The following is a 23145-nucleotide window of genomic DNA, read 5'->3' as shown; positions in this document are numbered from 1 at the left end:
CTTCCTTCCTTCCCTCCTTCCTTCCTTCCTCCATCCATATTTATTGAACACTGGCTGTGTACTAAGCCTCACATCCCAGGTGCTGGGGTTTAAAAAGATCAATTTAATACGGACACAAATACTGCCACCAAGAGTTGTTCACAATGTCCCAGACACCACATGCAGAGTTAATCCTCGCATTTGAGTGTTTATGGCTTCTCTGTGGCTTACTATGTGGCTGAGTAGGAGGGCAGAGGCAGGAACATCAGATCCAGGCTGCCTGAATGCCCCGATAAAATGCATCCGTAGAGGAAGTTTTGTCTGGCAGAGTCTGGGGGCTGACTTCCTCCTCCTGGGCCACACTGCCCCTCTGAGAAACACTCCCCATCTCAAACATTGACCAAACTCCTAGCTTCACCTGCATTGGGGTCCCTAATCTCCCCTCCCCTCCCTACCACTGCCCTATGCCCAGAGCCCAGAGCTGGGAGTCAGGGAGGGGTGATGTGTTTTTAACCCACCATGCAATAGATGGCCTGGGTAGGGATTATGTAGCATCCAAATCCAGCTCACTGGCCAACTCCGCATTGTCCAGAATTGAGAGGAAGGAGACTTACTCTAGAGTTACTGGGTATGAGAGTGGCTGGAGGTGTTCGGGGTCTATCCTTTCAGAAGATGGTAGGAGGAGGAAGAGGAGCTGGGTGAGTGTCTGTTACAAATGCACATTGATCCTGGGACTCTGTTGCCTCCTTGAGCTGCCACCCTCCCTTCTTGCTTTCATGGTCTGACTTCTCAAGTGTCTTCCCACCCCTTCCTCGGTTCCCCCTTGTCTGCTCCTGATTGTTCCATTTCCTCAAAATTCTTCTTAGCACATGTCCCTCGCTGGGTCCCCTCAACTCCTAGACCAGTGCTGTCCAATAGAAATATAACGGGAGCCATATATGCCATTTTAAATGTTCTAGTAGCCACATCTGAAAAAGGTAAAGGAAAAGATGAGGTCGATTTTAATAATATAGGATATTTAACCCATACTATCCAAAATACTATCATTTTAACATGTAACCACTATTTTTAAATTGAGAGATATTTTTTTTTTCAAAATCTGAAGTGTACATAATCTGTATATGTCTAGCACCTCTCAGTTTGGACTGGCCACATTTCAAGTGCTCAATAGCCACAATGTGGCTGGTGGCTACCATACTGGGCAGTGCAGTCCCGAGAGCTTCATTCGTGACTTGGCATACACACTCCCACTATGTGTGGCTAATCATCTCATTCTCACATGTTCTCTCTCCCCAGGGAGATCAGAAGTCCCCTGGCTCAGGGTCCTCATTTTATTCATCTTGCCTCTCCCATGCACCACACCCAGGAGGACCTCCACATGGGTTTGTTGATGGGAGTGAGTTGGGGATTGATTTTTGTGGTTTAGTTATGGCTGTAGATGGTGTTTTATAGATCGCGTCTGTGGATGCACCCTGCTGCAATATTAGCAGAAACAAGCAGCCGTGGTTGTCAGCAGGGGCAGAGGCCTTGGGGCAGATGAGGCTCCCTGCATCAGGCGTGGGAAGTCCTGCCAGACCACATACCATTTCTCTGGTTTAAGAGCCTGTCATTGCCACCCTGTGCTCCTCCCTGCACCCCCATCTCTGTTAAACCTCAGATATATAGCCCTTGTCAGGGTGCATTACACAAAGGATGTGTCTCCAGCGTTCCACCACCAGGCTGGGAGCTCTTCAGGGCAGAAAAGGAGTTATTCAGGTTGACAAGAGCCTGATCCACGACAGATGCACAAAGCATGCTTGTCGAATGAATAAATGAATGGATGGCTGGAGTCAGTGAAGCCTCTCATTCATGTGTTTGTGCACCCAAAAAGATATTTATTGAGCACTTACTATGAGTTAGGCACTATGCTAGGCACAGGAGATTCAACAGTGAACAAGACAACTGTGGACTGTGCCCTCCTGGAGCTCACCTTCTGGTGGGGGATACAGACAATAAACAAGAAAGCACACAAATAAAATAATTAGCACACAGACTGGGGAAGGTTACAAAGAGGCTGAGCTGGAGAATGACGGGGGAGCCTCCTGGAATACTAGAACCGTCCCCCAGCTCAGAGGACATCATTTAGACTTTGGCCACAATAGGCCATCCTGAGGCTCGGGTGCTGTGAGGACATCACCGTATCAGATTGCATTGATGATGTCATAATGGGCCCTGTGAGCTGATCTGAGGACCTTGCAAGTTAGAGCAGAAGGCCTGAGGCAGTGGGAGAAGCAAAAAAAAAAAAGGCAGGAGATCCAGACCTTTTCCACCTGGCCTCTGAAAGACCCGGCCTGAGAAGAAGCGAGCCGACAACCATGGTGTTCAGCCTCTCTGCTGCCTCCTTCCCCAACAGCTGGTTCCCAGGCTACCCTGAGGCAGCTGGGCCCGTCTCTACTTTTGTCTTCAGTGGGAGTGTCCCAGCCAGCGCAGAGCACCAACCTGTGAGCCATGCACTGTCTTAGGGATTGTGGGGGATAAAAAGATGAATGAGACATGGCCCCTGCCCTCAAGTTACTGACAAATTAGCCCCTGAGCAAATGGTTTAGCAGAACAATGACCATCATCCTCTTGGCTAACTCTGGAGGAGCAATGCGCTAAGAGTTGGTGGGATCATTCCAACTAGCCCAGTCTTGGGTCCTAAGCCTCTCTTCCCATGTTCTCTCACAACATGGCAGTGAGCTCAAGGGCAGCCCACCCGTGGCACGAACGGGTTTGAGATTATACATGTATGTGTGTCAGGGTGGTCTAAGGATAACAGAATTATTTGCAGCATAGGTTAAAAACGCACATCCCTGGGCCTTGGCCCAAACCTTCCAAATCAGAATTGTCAAGTGAATCTGCATTTTAAAAATCACTCTAGGTCATTCTTACCCTAAACAATGCCTGAGAGTTGAAACTCCTACCACAGTTCCCATGTCTGGCTGACCAGGGAGTGTCAGTTTCTCTATTCGAGATGGGCGTGGGCATTTAATATTTTTATTTCTAATGAAAAAAGCCATGATTCATAAGCTGCTAATAGCCAGCTCTCAGCTTGGAAGGAATCAGAGGCCACTGAGAACAGAATCCTCCATCTTTTTGACCCATCTATAAAATGCTTACCTGAGCAGACACTGTTTAAAGGCCATTAAAACACCAGACACAGAATAACCTAGTCCCTGGAACTTTATAGACATATTTGCTCAAACCCAAGTGCTTGCAAAGAGTAAATAAAAGGGAAGCAAAATGAGCAAGCACCCCTACAAATACGAACTGAAAGTAAACAACCCTGTTCACTAAAATAAACAGGACAAATCCAGTGAGGATTAAATGACCTCTAGTCAGACAGGTTCAGAGCCTGTCTTGGCTCCTTGAGGAAGGGGAGGTGAGGGGCCATCCCTGCCACTTGGGGATGTGCTCCTGGAGTACTGCCTTCGGAGGCCAGGGACAGACTTGCAAGGACAGACATTACTTGTGGGCAGCGTGAATGCTCCCTAGATCTCCCTGGCAGCCTGCCACAGGGCCTGAAAATCTCATGATTAAGAACAAAAAGAGCACTTTAAAAGGCTCTGATAAAATGCAAATTTTCTGGAAGCCAAGTACCTCAAGTCACTATTATTTGCCAGTTATTCATTAATTTAGTGAACATTTGTTTAGCCCTTGCTGTGTTTCAGGCCCTGTGCCAGTCACTAAAGATATCAAGATGAGTTAAGGCATAAAGGTGGCCTCAAGTTGCTCATAGTGTAACATGAGAGATAATAATATGAGAGATAATAATAGCTAACATTTATTGCTCGCTTCCTATTTGACAAACTCTATAAGCCCCCTAAAGGCATTATCTCATTTAATCCTCATAACATCACAAGGTTATTACTGTTATCTTCCTCCATTTTACAGATGAGAGAACTGAGACTCAAAGTCTATGGTATAATAGTAAATGCTTAACAACTAGTTCTGTGGAAGAAAACAAAGCCCTGATTTGTCATGTTTGCCAACATCGGTAGAATAAATACTGCCAGGCTGGTTTCAAGCTACCAGCCTGATGTCACTGAATGTGGAGTTACAGAGAGATGAGCTGTGAGCTGGCTCCAGCATGCCACCGCAAATATGGCCCACCGCTAATCAGTGGAGGAGCCAGTATTTGAACCCATGTCTGTCTGACCCTACGTGCATAACCACTGTTACACTGTCAATAACTATCCAAGATCGTTGACATTCAAGAGGGATACATCTTAAGATCTTTGCAAAATGCCAATTTTACAATACTCCATAAAACTTCCGAAGTTAATGATGAGTGCTTCCCTACGTCTCCTGGTTTTTATCACCAACTAGAACAGCTGGTTTTCTTTTGAGAGCTGTTTAAAAACTTTTTTATTTTGAAATAATTATACATTCACAGGAGTTTACAAAAATATTACAGAGAGGTCCTGTGCACACTTCACTCAGTTTCCCTCAGTGGTTACATCTTATATGACCACAGTACAATCTCACAACCAGGCAAGAGAAATTAGTAAAGTGTGTGTGTATAGTTCTAGGCCATTTTTTTTCTAGGATTGTAAGATTTAGCAAATAAAAATATGGGACATTTAGTTAATTTGGGGAGGGAGACATACTTATACTAAGAAATTATTCTTTGTTTATCTAAAATTTAACTGAGTGTCCCTATATTTTATCTGGCAACCCTAATTTTATCATACGTAGATAAAATGTGTCATGCAGCCACCTCCATAATCAAGATTCAGACTTATTCCACCATCACAAAGATGTTCCCTGCGCTACTCCTTTAGAGTCACACCCATCCCTTCCCCCACCTTCCCATCTGTTGTCCATCTCTACAATCTGGTCACTTTTTTCACTCATCATAATGCCTGTGAGATCTAGCCAACTTGTTGCAGTTATCAGTAGTTTGTTCCTTTTTAGTGTTGGAGAGTATTTATTTTCCACAAAGAACAATTTTTAAAAATTTCATTCATTCAATAAATATTTATTGTATATCTACTACGTGCCAGGTACAGATATGGAGCAGGTTGCCATCAGGGTTGGGGTTTTTGCCCAGCAAATAAGTAAATCCAGGGTGGGCAAGGGACTTGAAGGTATATGCAAGGGAGTGATAATAATAATAGAGTATATGATGTGTGCTGGGTAAGAAGGAAGTGGAGGCCAAAAGAGTGAGGAACAGGGGAAAAGTAGGATCAATAGTTTATAGTTCTTGTGTAGGTGAAGCATTAATGGAGTTGGGTACCTTTTTTTTGAAGGTTTCTCTAATCCCCAATTTATATTTTGTTTACAATATTAATATCAAAAGAAACATTCCATCCACTCTTCCTTCCACATGAAGACACAATTTCCATAGCAGAAGTCAATACAGCTTTCCGTGAGCATTTTGAAACTGAAGGCTTTAGCATTAAATGTCAACCAACAAATGCTTACTAACTTAATCAGGGCATAGAAGAAAACGAAAATTATGTTCACAGAAAGTACTTAAAATTCATCTTTCCACCTATTACTTTTTAAACTTACTTATTTGGTTTTTTAAAGTAGGTAATATGTGCATGTTAAAAAATTCAAAAAATGCAAAAGGAAGTGTCCCTTCCACCCCAGACCTTCAGCCCCTCCATTTCTCTTTCCCAGAGTCAGTTACCATTTTCTTGTGACTTCTAACATACTTTAAACATATAAGAATACATGTGTGTGTCTGTGGTTCACACACACAAATGGCAGCATATCATAAATGTTACTCTGCTCCTTGTTTTTCCACTTAGTAATGTATCTTGGAAATTATTCTCTATCAGTACTTATAAAGGTGCTTCATTCTTTGAAACCATATAAAGTACTTTTTAAACCTCCCTCCTAGAACATAATTGGATGGACATTATAATCTTGCTTGAGCTACTCATCTCAAGGCATCCTGGGATTTGTAGTTTTTAATCAGTTCAGCCTTGCTTGGAAAATAGAACTTGAGCAGAACATGTGTTGGAAACTAAAGTGCCCTTCCAACAACATTGTCAGATGACAAACTGTACCGTGCTATGCAAGTTCCTATCATTATACCCAGAAGAAAATTATTTATACATTTAAACCACCAAGATATCTTGATTAGGAAAGCAAGATCATCTGATTCAGCCCCTCTCTGCCTCTCTGCACTCATTGTAGCAGACAGCAGCAGGACACACACACACACACACACACACACGCACACGCACACGCCACGCACACGCACACACACACACACACACACACACACAGCATTGCTTTGGTCTTCTTTATTCCAGATCACCCTTAACAATTATGTGACAAATTACTTCTTAGGAAGTTTCTCTCATAAACGCATGGGTCAGAAGGGACGTGCATATCAAACCAACTCACACTGAAGTGTGTGTAACTCATTGCAATGTTAACTCACAGGTATTTGTTAAAAAGATAAATAAATGGTAACATTGTGAACACAAACTAAGGATAGCTGGAGAAGATTTTCTTAGGAGGCTGAGGATAAGAATGATTCTCAGAAACTCTTTTGGGATAACAAAGGTTCCCCCTTGATCCTCCCACTTCACATCAAATAGCATCCCCTTGTCCAGAGATAAACACTCTTCTTCCAAACCTGTTTCCATGTATTTACATTCATATTTTAAATAAAATCCAGAAATTTAGCTCAGTTTTACATAAATGCTCTTGTCCTATAAACATTATTGTGCAAATTGCTTTTTTTTTTCACTCAGCAATATTTGGAGCTTTTTTCTAAAATACATAAAGATCGACCTCACATTTTTTATTGCCACATGGTATTCAAACACTCTGTCTCAAACTTTAATGTGCATTTAAATCAGCTAGGGATCTTGTTAAGATGCAGATTCTGACTAGGTAAGTCTGGGATAAGTACAGGGTTCTACAATTCTGAAAAGTTCCTAGGTCAACAAATCACACTCTGAGGAATAAAAATATCTAATGTAGGTGAAATTGTGTGCTAGAGCTGACTTGGACTAGCTCATAGGAACCAATTGTCAAATTTCCAGGAATTTTGCGATCCCTTTGTTAAGCACAGCACCCATTAAAAAATTAAATTATATAAACTTACAATTAAATTAAATTAAATTACAAAAAGAGATAATAAATTCTCAAAAATCATCATTTTTCTAATTATTATAAATCTATGCTGTCGAGATTATGTCTATTATATCTCTATGGTGGAAATCTATATAATGCTATGCTTTTGTGCATCTCTTCCTAACTCCACATTCAGTTCATGCTGGTAATTTGGAATTGCCACAGAGTTTATACAACAGAAATTGGGTATAAAGGCTTGCTTTACCCCAAGCCTTCTCCAACACTTCATATTACCAATCTTTCATTTTTTCTAATCTGACAAATCAAAAAAGGTATCTCATTTTTAACTTGCATTTCCCTGGTTACAGTGAGATCGGGTCTTTCATATGTTCATTCCTAGAAATTTAATAGTATTTCTTGTAAATAAGATGTTTCTACAATTATATTTTCTAGTTGATTATTGTACAGGCAAGCAGGTCTAAAAGTTTGTCAGTTTATTTTCTTGGAGGTTCTACATAATGACATAATCTACAAATAATGATAAATTTTATATATATATATATATAATTGTTTATTTTGTTCTGTGGTGCTGGCTCTGACTGCAGGTTCGCATTGCCTGTCAGTGGTAACAGCTCATCAGAGTCTTACTTGTGATTTGAATAGGAGCACTTCTGTATTTCCCCACTAATGTCTGCTATACTTCTGGCAGATAGCCTTTATCCTTTGTCTTTCAGGTTTCTTAATAGGATTTTGTTTTGTTTATCAAGAATGCACGTTCAATTTATCATTTACTTATACTTTCTAAATTAAGCATTTTGATGACATTTGAATTTGTCACATTAACATGTACTCTTTTTATAATTAGAACATTATAAAGATTTTTCTTTGTCTCCTTCCTTTATATAATGTACATCCATTTCAGCTCTTTTCAAATGTGTCCCTTCCCCAGTGGCCGGACAAGAACGTTCTCTCCGTTTCCCACTCAGCACTGAAACTCTATCATAATGTCATCTCAATAAATGATTAGGGAATGCCTTGAATTTAATCGTCACCTAGGGTGTATATTCTTTAACTTCCCCCTGGAATAGCTACTCCTTTGAAGTGAGCTGCAGGACCTCTCCAATTATTTATTCCTCACTTCCTGACATTCCCACCAATACATAAAAGAAGATTGCTCCATTCACCTGTCATTCCTGGAATGTTGATAACACTCCTGGTAGACGGACCAGGGGACCGCCAAGAGTTCTGATCAGAATCTATAGCTAGGCGGGTGCATGGGTTTTTCCATGTCACCATTCTTGACATAGAAACATTGGAATTGCCTCCAACAACATATGGAACTTGTTTTTTTCTGTCATCTTAAGATGTGGGAAGAGCACAGATATCAGAGTCAAATCCCAGATGCCTCCAAACAGCTGTGTGATCTTGGGCAAGTCATTAACTTCTCTGTGCCGCAGGGACCTCCCATTTAACAACAGCACTTACCAAGAAAAAGGGCCAGAAAAGATCTGAGAGTGTTTTTCCAGGACCCTGGAATGAATTGAGTCCAACCCCACCTTTGCCATTTACTACTTTGGGCAGGTTACTTGTCTCTATATTTAGGTTTGTTCGTGTATAAACGATGATAGTAAAAGTACAAAGTTGATAAATCACTTGTGAAGTAAACAGGATAACACGTTAAGCTTTATCATAAAGCCGAAGCTCCTGACGAGCGCTCTACGACCATTAGCCATGTTGCTTTTATTACCACAAGGGTGCCTGTGGCGAGAGAGAGTACTTTGTACAGCACCCGTCGGACCAGGTGAGCTGCCAGAGGCGAGTCTTTTCTCGGACTTTCTGACCTCGCGGAGGGGTGAGGGCGGTGGTCGGCGGCTGCCTTACTACCTCCTGCACGGCAGAGGGCCCCCGCCCCCGCGTCGGAGGGCGCAGCGGGGGCGGGGCGGATGGCTAGGCCCGGCGCAGGGCGGGGAACGTGCGGAGACGGAAGACGGTGAGGCCTGAGCGGGCGGGTCGAAATCGGCGCAAGGACTAGTGGGGGCGGGCGGACTGGTGAGGCCTGAGCGGGCATGGGGGCGGGGGCGAAGGGACGGTGAGGCCTGAGCGGGCGGGAGGGGCGGGGCGGACGGTAAGGCCAGGCCCGGCGAGGGGCGGGGCGAGGCGGGCCTAGTGGCAGGAGTGGGGTGGGCCTAGTGCAGGGCCTGGGCGAGTGAACGCTAACCCGAGCGTGGGGCCATGCAGGTACGTGGGGCCCCCGCCCGACCCGCTCGAATTTCTATCTCAGACCCGGCCTCGAGCCTCTCGAGCTCAAGCTCAGCAGTACGCTGAGGTAGGGGCCGCGCCTGACCCAAAGAGAAACCGAAAGCCCAGCCCCGCGTGACCCGACCTTCCTGGAGTTGAAAAGGCGTGTCTGCGAGAGACTGGAGTGGGCGGGTGGGTTATTCCCTGGAGAACTGGGCTTCAGTTCCGGAAGTGGGTCGCGCACGGGCCAGCGTGGGATCTCGGAGTTTGAGACCCGGCCGGGCTTTCCCAGATGGGCGGGCACGTGGGGGTGGGATTTAGCGGGCCGGGCTAAAGCTCAGATTAGGCGCGGGTTAGGGGCGCGGCGTCTTGAACTTGCTGGGCGGGGACCGCAGCGGGGTTCGTGATACTTTGGCTGGCGGGCAAAGCTTTCAGCGGAGAGAGGTTCGGCCGGCGTCTGAGTCTCTCCGTAGGGAAAGAGGTGGAAGCAGAGGTCTGCACCTTGGAACGGTCACTTTGGGGGTTTGGGGTGGAAATCCCCAGAGCCTGGCTGAGAGGTCAGGGTTGTCTGAGCGCTTCCTTGCCCTAGGTGGCTATGAGCGGCAGGGCCCGCAAAGAGGCGGTGCAGGCCGCGGCCCGGGAGCTTCTCAAGTTCGTGAACCGAAGCCCCTCTCCTTTCCATGGTAAGTGACCAGGGCAGCAGAGGCGGGTAGGGGCTGGTGTGCCTCCTACCGGCTTCTGTCGCTGTGAGAGGGTTCTTTCCCTGCAGCTGTGGCCGAGTGCCGAAGCCGCCTCCTCCAAGCTGGCTTCCATGAGCTCAAGGAGGCCGAGAGCTGGGATATCAAGCCCGAGAGCAAGGTACTAGGGGTGAGGTGGGGACCAAAAGGCAGGTCCCTAAGCTCAAAGTACTGTGTGCCAGTAGGCCGGCTAATCCAATTCAAGCCCCTGCCTCTCCCCAGTACTTCCTGACCAGGAACTCCTCCACCATCATCGCTTTTGCTGTGGGAGGCCAGTATGTTCCTGGCAATGGTTTCAGCCTCATTGGGGCCCACACGGACAGCCCCTGCCTCCGGGTAAGGAATTGGGGTTGCACTGAGATGGGGGAGGCATCAAGGAATAGGGCAAGAGAGAGCTGGGAGGAACACATCGGGGACTCTATTCCATTGAGCAGGGAAGGAGGCTTGTCATCCCCCGCCCGCACACTTTGGACCCTTCTCTATCACTAATATTCATTCTATGTTACTTAGCTTGTGAACAGCCTATCTCATCTCCAAATCTTGTCACGCAGCTTTCTCTGACTCCTCATTCCCCATCTTCACACTCAGGTGAAACGGCGATCTCGCCGAAGCCAGATGGGCTTCCAGCAGGTTGGTGTGGAGACCTATGGCGGTGGAATCTGGAACACCTGGTTTGACCGTGACCTGACCTTGGCTGGACGCGTCATTATCAAGGTAGTAACTGGGGTTGAACCTGGGAGGTTCTCATCTTCAGCTCTCTGTGGAGAGCTACCCCCAACTCTGGGGGAAGCGGGGAAAGGGCAGTCCAGATCAAAGGGCCACTTCGGTTAGTCTGTGTGAAGTGGGGGCTTTAACCAGCTGTGGTTGGGAGGCGCTCGGGGCTGACCAGGCTTGGTTGGCCACAGTGCCCTACCTCAGGCCGGCTGGAACAGCGGCTGGTGCATGTGGACCGGCCCATTCTTCGCATCCCGCACCTGGCCATCCATCTGCAGCGAAACATCAACGAGAACTTCGGGCCCAACATGGAGATGCACTTGTGAGACTGGGGCAAGGGCTTTGGTGACTAGGAGGGATAGGATATGGCACCAGGTGATGGAAGGGGCTCCAGCAGGACCTGAGAGACCACTACCTAATGGTGGCCACTATCAGTTTCTACTCTTGAGACCCAGTTGATGTCCGAGGGCCCTCACAACTATGCTGTTCAGGGGGACCAATTGGGAATTAAAGGGCAAGGGCTATTCCCCATCAAGAGATGCCTGAGCCCAGTGCCCCTCCCCTTTGCCCTCTAGCCCTCCCCACAACTCGTCTTCACGTGTCTCCCCACAGAGTCCCCATTATTGCCACAGCAGTCCAGGAAGAGCTGGAGAAGGGGACTCCTGAGCCAGGGCCCCTCAGTGCTGCAGTAAGACACTCCTCTACTTATGGGGAGGGGTGAGCAGGGGGGGAAGGAAACGATTCCCTGAGAAGGGGAGAGGCAGGGAAGAACAGACCCTCCTCCCAACACCCTTCTGCCCTATAGGATGACCGACACCACTCGGTCCTCATGTCCCTTCTCTGTGCCCATCTGGGGCTGAGCCCCGAGGACATCTTGGAAATGGAGCTCTGCCTTGCGGACACCCAGCCTGCGGTGAGGAAGGACTGCAGAAACTTGGGATGGGGACCCCTGGGATAGCAGCCTGCCCCAGTGTGTCCCCTGAAGCACTCTTCGCCTTTGCTACTCTCCTAGTATTCTCATCCCTATTCTACCCAGTAGACATCCCATCCTTCTGTCTACAGGACAGTGGTTCTCAAAAACGGCAGTTTCCTGCTCCAGACCTGCCTCCATGGATGCTCTTGGGTGGGGCCTGGGAATAGGCTTTTCCACAGATCCCCCAGGAGTTTCTGCTACAGTTGGTCCTGTCTACTTTGACCCCCACTGACTCTGAACTTCTGGGGGCAAGAGGCCTCCACGTGGCCACCCTTTTTCTGGAGCCTGCCGTCGTGTCCCTCCCATTTGTCGACTGCTAAGACTTTGGATGTTCAGTCCTCTTGGAATGTGCACCAAGTTTCTGTGTCTCAGCTGGTCTCCTCTGTTATTCTTTACCTTTTCTTGTGACCATTCAGCTCCTCCCTTTTCTTGTCTCATGGGAACTGGTCAGGAACTATAGGCCACCCTCTGTCCCTCAGCTCCAGCCCAGCCCCATTTTCCAGCCCTGCACAGCAGGATCATAGTCCGAAGCCAGGGGTCCGAGGGAAGTTATGTTGGAACCAAGGAGACAGCTCAAGCTCAGGCCCTTGGGAGCTGGGAGAAGCAGATGAGTTGGGGTATGGGGTTAAACGTCAGGCTGACTGTCTTATCTTTCTAGGTCCTGGGTGGTGCCTATGAGGAGTTCATTTTTGCCCCTCGACTGGACAATCTGCATAGCTGCTTCTGTGCTCTGCAGGTGAGGAGCTGGGGCACCCCCAGGCAGCATGTAGCACCAGGAGAGGCAGAGTGTTGGGGCAAGGGAACTGCTGCCTCAAGCCCCAGCAGGTGGTGAGACAGCCACTGGCCACCCCCAGTCTGCTGGTGGGCCATGGGGTGGGGCCTAAATGCCGCAGCCTCAGCATCACTCCTCTTGGTCCCACCCTTGCACCAGCCTGGGGCCTGGAACCGTGGTGAGGAAGGCTGAGAGGTTGTTTAGGGTACCACAGTGTCTTGTCCTAACCCTGTTTCTGCCGCCTCTCCTTTAAGTTAACCTCTGCTTCAAGGGAAAGGTCTTAACAGCCCATCAGGCAGTATCATCCACTTCCATCTGCTCCCCACCCTCAGGTATAATAAGCCCACCGAGCCTTCTCTTTGTGCCTCGGAATCTCAGTGGGGTTGTCTTTCTTCCTCTTAGCCACCTTAATAGTCCTACTTTCTTTCCACCCTAGTAGGTTCCCTTCCTCTCCTCTTACCCTCACCCCTCCCTCTGCCCTCTTCCCACCTCTGTTTCCCTCCCCATCCTGTTCTTGGAGATAGGCTTTGGGCTAGAAATGAGACCAAAGCTAGATCTGGAACTCATGTTCACTTCTGCTGTAAGCCAGCCAGTCATGTCTCCTTGATGGAGCGACAGTCATCTCTTTGAACCCCGATCTCTTCACTGAGGCCAGTTAGTTTGCATAATCTTTGTGGTTCTTTTGACTTTATAGGATTCTCCGCCCTTCCCCTCCACTTTACACATCCTCCTGCCTTTTGCATGGGAGTTTCTCCCAAAGGGTGGCTTCTCCTATCCCGTTAGAAAGGTCCCCCACTGCCCTCCACCAGGCAATGCCCCCAGAGATGAAGGCCAGTGAAAGCACAAGCCCATTTCACTGCAGCCATGATGACAGGTGGGGATGGGCAACTCTGAGGTGTTGGCGGGCCGAGTTATGGAAGCAGAAGGGGTGAAGACGATGCTCTTGATCCCTCTCTAAATCAGGCCTTGATCGATTCCTGCGCAGTGCCTGCCTCCCTGGCCGCGGATCCCCACGTGCGCATGATTGCTCTCTACGACAACGAAGAGGTACACAGAGGGCTCTGGGGAGGGTGCCCTCTGGGGAGTCTTCCATGGCCGGCCTGTGCCAGTGGAGGAGACACTGCCTGTGCTCTCTAGCACTTGGTCTCCTCTGGCTCAGCATTCATCGGCCTCTGTTGTGACCATACCTCCCATGTTTCTCTGTGTGAGCATAGTGAGCTCCTGGACAACAAGGACTGTGCCCTTTCATCCTCAAAGCCCCAGAGGTCGGCACATGGTAGGTTCTCATCATGCCTGCCTGTGTTAGGGTGCAATCCTAGACACTGTAATGGAGCTTGAACAGCTGGACAGTTCTCTCATATAACCGCACAGGTCAGAGTTAGCAGTTCAGGACAGGTCTCTACTCTCCTGAACACATAGCTTCCATTTCAGGATCCAAGTGGCTGTTCCAGCTCGTGCCATCTCATCTATACTGAGTTAATAGGAAGGGAGAAAGGGCGAAGGGGAAGTGCCTGCCCATCCATTTAAGGGCATGACCCAAAGGTGGCATTCGCCACTGCTTACATTCCACAGAACTCATCCTGGCCATGTTTAGCTTCAGGGGAAACTAAGAATGTCATCTCTGCTTGCGTAGTCACATACTTAGCCACAGCTTGGGTGTTACAGAAGATATCATGGACAGTTAGCAGTTGGTCTCTGTCACACACATAAAAGAGGATTGACCCTTGTAGTGGGGCATCTGTGCTGAGCCCCAGATGTGAGGGTCAGGGGAGAAGGAGGGGCAGTGCAGGAAGCCACCAGAAAGTGCTGTTTCTGCCCCAGAGGTGACTGAGGATTAGTTTGGCCCCGGCCTACCTTCAGGTTTTGGTGACACCAGGGTTGGGAAGTTGCTGATAATACCCCACATTTCTCACTCATGGACTCGGTGGGGTCCTGGGCCAGTGTGGGTGTTAGGCCCCTCTCCTGGGCCTCCAGCTCAAGCCCCTCAGCCCAGACCCCAGAACCAGGTCTCTGCTCTTGCCAGGTGGGGTCTGAGAGCGCTCAGGGGGCACAGTCACTGCTGACAGAGCTGGTGCTGCGGCGGATCTCGGCCTCACCTCAGCACCTGACAGCCTTCGAGGAAGCCATACCCAAGTCCTACATGATCAGCGCAGACATGGCCCACGCCGTGCACCCCAACTACCTGTGAGTGTCCGTGCCAGGCACGCAGTCACAGTCCTGACTCAGCCGGAGACCTGGGTGTAACCCTGGGCCCCAGCCTTTCCCCCTTCCCCTTCCTCATTCACCTGGGAGGTTCAATGGGGGCTTTCTTTTGACTGCTCCAAGGCCCAGCTTGGTCAAAATCATGTAATGCCTAACCCAGGTATGTTGAATAGGCTCTATCTACAGATTTAATTCCATCTGTCTCTAGAGGCTGCCTGGAACACTGTTTAGCATACCTCTGAGGTCCTGCGGGGCTGGGTGGGAAAGCATGCCGTGATCCATTAGTGATGTCTGTTGTAAGAGAGGCAGTAGATGTAGACAGGCCCAGCTCCTGTTTGCCATCACTGGCCCTTAATCTGTCTGTTACAGGGACAAGCATGAGGAGAACCACCGGCCCTTATTTCACAAGGTGAGATGCTTCTGTATCAGGGACCTGGGAACTGAGTTGGCTCTGGGCTCCATCTCATCCCCTATGGGCCTGTCCCCCATCTCTGCCTCACCCTTGATTCCTGGTTTCCGTCTCCCCAGGGCCCTGTGATCAAGGTGAACAGTAAGCAACGTTATGCCTCGAATGCAGTTTCAGAGGCCCTGATCCGTGAGGTGGCCAGCAATGTTGGGGTGCCCCTGCAGGTGAGGGCAGGCCCTGCCTGAGAAGGGGGGAGGGGAGTGAGCAGGGGAGGGCACAAGCAGACTGGCCCCCAATGAATGGGGAGCCCAGTAGACAACCTTTAGCGGAGGGGGTCTCAGTAGAATGAGAACAGGGGTTTTGGATATGGGCAGAGCTGGGATCTATGCGGGTGCTGCTGTGGTGCTAGCCGTGTGACCTTGGACTGGTCTCCAAATTTCTCTGAGTCTCAGTTTCTACACCTGTAAAATGGGGCTGATAACGATGCCTATTCTGTTGGATTTCTGTGAAGATTAAAGGTACAGTGTGCTCATGGCACCCCCAGCTCCCCCGTGTCTCTCTTACACACCCTGGGGGCTTCCGTAAGGGTACTCAGGGCTGGGGAACTTAGAACTTAGAACTCTAACTGCTCACTTGCATTCTTGCCTATGACCCATCTTGTCATAGGTACAGGTATAGACACAGGCAAACCTCAGAGAGATTGTGGGTTTGGTTCCAGACTACTGCAATAAAATGAATATTACATTAAAGCAAATCACCAGAATTTTTTGGTTTCCCAGTGCATATAGTAATGTTTACACTACATTGTAGTCTGTTAAGTGTACAATATAGCATTATGTCTGAAAAACAATGTATATACCTTAATTTAAGAATATTGCTAAAAAATGCTAATCATCGTCTGAGCATTCAGTGAGTCATAATCTTTTTTTGGTGGAACGTCTGGCCTCGATGTTGATGGCTGCCGACTGATCGGGGTGTTGGTTGTATCATGAGGTTGCAGCGAGTCAGTCACATCTTCAGTTCTATGGTTATTCTCACCACGTCTACAGTTATTTCCTCCACTGAAGTCTCGAACCTCTCAGAGTCATCAATGAGGGTTGGAATTCTTCCAAACTCCTGCTAAAGTTGATGTTTTGGCTTCTTCCCATGAATTACAGATGTTCTTAATGACATCTAGAATGGTGAGTCCTTTTTAGAAGGTTTTCAGTATACTTTGCCCAGAACCATCAGAGGAATCACTATGGCAGCCTTACAAAATGTATTTCTTAAATACTAAGACTTGAAAGTCAAAATTCTCTTTGATCCATGGCTATAGAAAGGATGTTGTGTTAGCAGGTGTGAGGACATTAATCTTGTATATATCCATCAGAGCTCTTGGATAACCAGGTGCATTGTCAATGAGCAGTAATATTTTACAAGGAATCTTTTTCTTCTGAGCAGTAGATCACAACAGTGGGCTTAAAATATTCAGTAAACTATGTTGTAAACAGATGTGCTGTCATCTAGGCTTTGTTGTTCCCTTTGTGGAGCGCAGGCAGAGTAGATTTAGCATAATTCTTAAGAGCCTCAGGACTTTCAGAATGTTAATAACCATTGGTTTCAACTTAGTCACCAGCTCATTAGCCCCTAACAAGAGAGCCACCCTGTCCTTTGAAGCCAGGCACTGACTTCTCCTCACTAGCTATGAAAGTCCTAGACAGCATCTTCTTCCAACATAAGTTGTTTTGTCTACATTGAAAATCTCTAGTTTAGTCTATGGCCATGCTACCCTGAATGTGCCCATCTCGTCTGATCTCGAAAGCTAAGCAAGGTCAGGCCTGGTTAGTACTTGGATGGGAGACCACCTTGGAACACCAAGCACTGTAGGCGGTTTTTGTTGTTGTTGTTGTTGTTGTTTTAAAAAATAAAAAAGGAAAAAAAAAAGAAAATCTCTCGTTTAGTGTAGCCACCTTCATTAATTATCTTAGCGAGATCTTCTGGGTAACTTGCTGCAGCTTCTACATCAGCACTTGCTGCTTCAGCTTGCACTTTTGTGTTATAGAGACAGCTTCTTTCCTTAAACCTCATGGACCAGCCTCTGTTAGCTTCCGACTTTCTTCTGCAGCTTCCTCACCTCTCTCAGGCTTCATAGAATTGAAGAGAGTTAGGGCCTCGCTCTGGATTAGGCTTTGGGTTAAAGGAAGGTTGTGGCTGGTTTGACCTTCTATCCAGACCAGTAAAACTTTCTCCATATCAGAAATGAGGCTGTTTCACTTCCTTATCGTTGGTGTGTTCACTGGAGTAGCACTCTTAACTTCCTTTGAGAACTTTTTTCTTCATTCACAACTTGGCTGACCACCACAAGAGGCCTAGCTTTGGCCTATCTTGGCTTTCAACATGCCTTCCTCACTAAGCTTAATCATTTCTTGCTTTTGATTTAAAGTGAGAGATGTGCGATTCTTGCTTTTACTTGAACCTTTAGAGGCCATTGCAGGGTTACTAATTGGCCTAAATTTCACGTTGTTGTGTCTTGGAAAATAGGGAGACCCAAAGAGAGGGAGAGAGACAGGGGAACGGCTGGCTGGTGGAGCAGTCAGCATACACTGCATTCGCTGATTAAGTTCACTCTCCTGTGGGTGTAGTTCGTGGTACCCCAAAACAACTACAGTGCTAACATCAAACATACTTAACTGATCACAGATCACCATCACAAATATAATAATAACGAAAAAGCTTAAAATATTTCGAGAATCACCAAAATGTAACAGACACAAAGTGAGCAAATGCTACTGGAAAAATGGCACCAGTAGAGTTGCTCAACTCAGGGTTGCTATAGACCTTCAATTTGTAAAACAAACAAACAAACAAACAAAAAACCAAAAAACAAAAAAAAACCCAAAACACAATAAGACAAGAAGTATGTATGCCTTTGTAGACAGACAGAAAAAGATAGATTAGATAGATTAGACAGAGGCAGGCAGCTGTGGGCGCGTCTCGAGGGAGAGCATCCTGGCCAGAGGGAATGAATGCAAAGGCCTACAGTGGGGCAGGAGTAAGCTTGGTTTGTCAAAAGGAAACAGGGCCACAGTGCCAGAGCCAGGGCGAGAAGAGGGGTGTGCGTACACACACCCACCCACCCACCTACCTCCATCTAGGCCAGTTGTACAGGGCCTCCAAGGCCATGGAAGGCTGTTTCAGTTCCCCTCTAAGACAGTGGGGAGACATTGGGGGATTTTTCTTTAATAACTTATAGCAAAAATAGGACATGTGTACTTTAGAAAATTAGAAGATAGAAATAAACTAAAACATTAATCCCTAGAGATTTGTGTATATTTTTTCCAGATTTTTTTCTATGCATATACTTAACACATTTTTCAAAGAATGGAATCATCTTAAACATGATTTTTGCTTCCTCTTTTCATTCAGTACTCTTTCCCTTTCTATCAGTAAATTTTCGTTTGAGTATATTTGTATCTCATGTAATGCACAGATCAGGTTCAGTTTCCCCCACTTAACCCAAAAATATTCTTTGATATCCAGGTCAGGACCACATTATTTCTGGTTTATATGTTGCTTAAATGTCTTTTAATATAGCATATACCTCCCTGTTTTTTTTTTAAAATAATATTGGCTTGTTGAAAAAAACCAGGCTGATCATCCCATGTAATTCTCGCTTTTTGAATTTGCCTGGCTGCTTCCTCCTGGTGCTGTTTAGCTTTTATTTCCTGTAAACCGTAATTCATATCTGAAGGCTTGATGGATTGAAGGCTTGAAACATTTTTGGCCAGAATACATCTTGGCTGGTGTGTCCTTCATGTTGCATCATATGACTATCATCTGGGTGATCCACCCTTAGGGATCAAAGTGACCACTGGATTGGGGGTGCCCTTCGATCCCCCTATCATATGTGGATTTTCCTCAGACTGGACAGTAAACCTGTATGAGCGATCAAGTCCCCATCAACCAGACACGTAAAGGTTTTAACATCAATTAATAATTGTTGCCTAAATCAAAAATTTCATTAGAGTTTACTGAACCCCTTCAATTCCTCCTGTCTGCATTTCACCCCTTTTACATTTATTAGTGAAATGGAAATTTCTTCTTATCAACTAGGGCTATTTGGTTGTTATAAAGTGTGGTTCCTACTGGAAAGACAGGATAAATGCTAATTCTTCCCCTTTAATAACCAATTTTCAAGATAAAGTGTTTTAATAGCCTCCTCAAATGGTGACAAATAGAGGGTTTTTTCCTTTTTCTTGTCTATGATTATAAAATCAATGTTATCTGATGGACTATAATCATTTTATTTCATCTTCAACTTGGAGTAACTTTGACCAATGGGAGCCCTTTCAATGTAATTCCTGTGTCCTTTGACATGACTCTTGAAAGTTTTCTTTTTGGTGCAGTGAGAACTTGCAGTCTTATCTTGTTCATTTCTCTCCCCAGGCTTGTTAGCGTTTTGTGGCTAATGATAGAGACCATGGTCTGGCACCATGAGTGTTCATTGTTATTGGTGTGGGTCGGGGCTGGCTAGAAAAAAGTATATGTATTTTGAAAATCATGATTTTTATTCAAAATCATCATTCTTATTCAAAAATTAAGAATAGTTATTACTTCATTTATTTGATTTTATAATTGTTTTCCCTTACATTGAAAATCTTGATATCTAACAAATGATTTTCTTATTTATCTTTTTACCAGAATATAAATAGTTTCAAAATGCCAATAGCAATATTTTTAAAAACAATAAAACTACTGAGTGATTTTTCTTTGTATGCGTATGGGGTAGGGGGTGGTGAGTGAGTGTTAAGCAAGAGAGTGGCATAAGCAGCGGTCCCCAACCTTTTTGGCACCATGTGCCAGGTCTCCTATGAGAATCCAATGCCTGATATCTGAGGTGGAGCTGAGGCGCTGATGCTAGCGCTGGGGAGCGGCTGCAAACACAGATGAAGCTTCGCTCCCTCACCCGCTGCTCATCTACTGTGCGGCCCAGTTCCTAACAGGACCTGGACCAGTACCGGTCTGTGGCCTGGGGGTTGGGGACCCCTGGCAGAAAGGATCCTTTTTATTTTAATTCCCCTGCCTGCAATGTGGAGAATGGATTCTTTATGGGAGGCAAGATAGATGGAGAGAATAGGACCAATTCAGAATACATTATCCTTTGGGCCTGCCATTTAATGTTGGTATTGTGATTTTATGTTGGTCACACTCACTCTCTGAGGGGTAGAAGTGGACCGTCTGCCAGGCCCCTTTCATCCCTGCAGTTATAAGGTGACTTCCTCCTTGGCCTTAATGAGCACATACTGCACGTTGCTCATGAACCGCTTCTCTCTGCAGGATCTCATGGTCCGGAATGACTCCCCCTGCGGGACCACCATTGGACCTATCTTGGCTTCTCGGCTGGGGCTGCGAGTACTGGATCTAGGCAGCCCCCAACTGGCCATGCACTCCATCCGGGAGACAGCCTGTACCACAGGGGTGCTCCAGACACTCACCCTCTTTAAGGTGGCTCCCGCCCCACCCATCACCCATCCCACTGGGCTCCTTCCCCCTCTATTACCTGGGTGGGTTGCTGCAACAACATCGCCACCACTAAGTGACTTGCCTGGGTGATGGGGCTGATGGTCTTGGTGCTACCATGTAGAAAAAGAATGGTCCCCATTCTTCTCAAGGCTCAGGTGCCCTGATGAGCCCCCAGATGATAATGAGGGGACAGAGAAGTGATCAGGGATGAGAAGACTGGGGTGGTTGTCAGGTGTGGGTAAAGCAGCTATCCTTGTCTTGCTGGGGCCTGTGTTGGTGGGAGGCGGGTGGCGGGGGACCCCTATCTGGTCTCCACTGATTCCAAATCCCATATTATCTCCCATTTTAGGGCTTCTTTGAGCTATTCCCATCTCTGAGCCGTAACCTCTCAGTGGATTGAGGCCTTTTGGAAAGACTTCTCTTGCACTTGAGAGGGGAAGTTCTCAGCTGAGCTGAAGCTGGATTATTAAAGTGGATTTTTCACTCAAACTCATTCTGTTGTGCTTATTTGGCGATTGGATGAGTAGGGTTAAGCCTGGCTTAAACTTCTGGAACCAGAACAGAGAGGGAGGTTGGGGTACAGATGAAGGAGACCACAGCTCAGGAGCTGTTGGAGGCCTGATTGCAAACTTCCTTAAGTTCATGCCTGAAGTGGACACAGGTTGGGTGGGTCTATAATGGGAAGGTCATTTCTCCCATCTTCCGTTCTCCGTTCTTGGAAGTGGCCTCAATACTCTTCCATAATTCTGTTCCCAGAATAGTCCTGAAGCCAAGCTCAGCCCTCTGAGGTCTCAACACTCAGCATTAGACCACTCCAGAGCTGCCCAGTGCGGCCCAGGCTGTTTCCCACTCTCCCTCATCCCTCCCCGCCCCTCCAAGCACCACAGAGAGAAGGACACAGTCTAGGCTTTAGCATCACCCTTCATCATCCATTTCATTTCTCAACAGCTGCTGGCATTATTTGGTTAATATATTACCAGGAAAAATGATTACCACTGAAAAAAATCAAAGGAAAAGTCACAGTCTCCTTACACACTCTTCCATCAAAACAATTGTGATAAACGGTTTTTCCAATATTTTGGATACCAGTATAAAAATTTTTTATATAAATATGACCATTTAAGTTTTTTAAAACAATATGATGCATAAAACAACAATGCTTGTGGGGTTTAAAATAGGTATAATTAAACTATATGACCACAATAGCATAATACTCAGGAGAGGTCAACAAGTTCATGTGTACTAAAGTTTTGCAATATTCAGAAGAGAGTGAAAGAATCTATCAATACTAAAAAGTCAAGGATATATACCGTAATTTTTAGGAAAACCATTGAAAGAATTTAAAAAGCATATAAGTTCTATTATAAGTTGAATTGTGTCCCCTGAAAAGATGTTGAAATCCTAACACTGGTACCTGTCAATGTGATCTTATTTGGAAATAGGATGTTTGCCGATGATCAAGGTGAGGTCAGTAGGGTGGGCCCTAATTCAATATGAAAGTGTCCTCGTTAAAAGGGGGAAATTTGATACAGAGACATGCCAGAGGGAAGATATGAAGACAGAAAGATGCCATATGAAAATGGGGGATCGGAGAGATGCATCTACACGCCAAAGAACGCCAAAGATCACTGACAAACCACCAGAAACTGAAAGAGGCAAGGATTCCCCTACAGGATTCAAAGGAGCATGGCCCTACCAATACCTAGATTTCAGAATTCGAGCCTCCAGAACTCTAAGACAATAAATTATTGTTTTAAACCACCTAGTTTTGGGTATGTTGTGACAGCAGCCCTGGGAAACTAATACAACTTCAGACTAATTGAGTGGGGAAAATAGGATAATGAAAAAATAATGGGTCCATTCTGCAACTTCTCTTCAAATGATTCAGCAAAACTATATTATGTATATATGTGTCGGTAATATAGTAAAATGAATTGACTCTAGGTCAAAACGTATTGATTTAGGTAGAGAGACAATGGGTGTTCATTGTACTATTTCAATTTTTTTTGTATGTTTGAACCTATATTAAAAATGTGGAGATGATTTTAAAAATTCAATCCAAAATAAGGGGAGAAATGAGAAAAAAAGTGAAGCAATAGAAAGCACTAAATAAGATGTAAGATCGAAACTCAAATATATCGTTATATACAACATTGAAAAAGTAGACTAATTTTATCTCAATAAAGTTATTTTAAAAACAAAAAAAACCCTTTTCTTATTGTCAATAAGAAAAGTCGAACATCTAAAACTTTCAAAAATAAAAGAAGAAAGAACGCCAGTATTACCCTGATACCAAAATTAGACAAAGACATTGTATGTAAAAGGAAGAAATTCATTCTTTATGAATATAGATGCAAACATTCTCAAACTAGCAAACTGAATGCAGCAAGTAGAAAGGATTATACACCACGAGGAAGCGGGATTTATCCCAAGAATGCAAACTTGACTCAATTCATGACAATCGATGTAGTATATCATATTAATAGAATAAAAGACAAAAACCACACGATCATTTTAATAGGTGCAGAAAAGACATTTGACAAAATCCAACATCTTTTCATGA

General features: G+C 45.9%; 1 protein-coding gene and 1 pseudogene across 4 annotated transcripts; both read left to right on the top strand.

Moving 5' to 3' along the window:
- Nucleotides 1-9159: 9159 nt before the first annotated feature.
- On the top strand, nt 9160-21071 carry DNPEP (aspartyl aminopeptidase). 4 transcript variants are annotated; one of them, XM_039844853.1, is made up of 15 exons: nt 9160-9276; nt 9866-9959; nt 10046-10134; nt 10236-10349; nt 10602-10727; nt 10919-11049; nt 11340-11415; nt 11533-11640; nt 12359-12436; nt 13436-13519; nt 14496-14656; nt 15044-15083; nt 15203-15304; nt 20397-20564; nt 20932-21071. In XM_039844853.1, the coding sequence occupies exons 1-15, from the start codon at nt 9271-9273 to the stop codon at nt 20980-20982; spliced, it is 1428 nt and encodes a 475-aa protein (XP_039700787.1). In that variant the 5' UTR covers nt 9160-9270; the 3' UTR covers nt 20983-21071. The 4 variants fall into 4 exon arrangements, with proteins under 4 accessions (XP_039700787.1, XP_039700789.1, XP_039700790.1 ...); XM_039844855.1 differs by having other exon boundaries at nt 9217-9364; nt 20932-21069; XM_039844856.1 differs by lacking the exon at nt 9160-9276 and adding an exon at nt 9365-9468 and having other exon boundaries at nt 20932-21069.
- On the top strand, nt 16832-16949 carry LOC120587877 (uncharacterized; annotated as a pseudogene).
- Nucleotides 21072-23145: the final 2074 nt, after the last annotated feature.

This window comes from Pteropus medius, unplaced genomic scaffold, assembly GCF_902729225.1.
Source record: "Pteropus medius unplaced genomic scaffold, Ma_sr-lr_union100, whole genome shotgun sequence".
Lineage (NCBI taxonomy): Eukaryota > Metazoa > Chordata > Mammalia > Chiroptera > Pteropodidae > Pteropus > Pteropus medius.
This window is presented reverse-complemented; position numbering and strand designations above follow the sequence as displayed.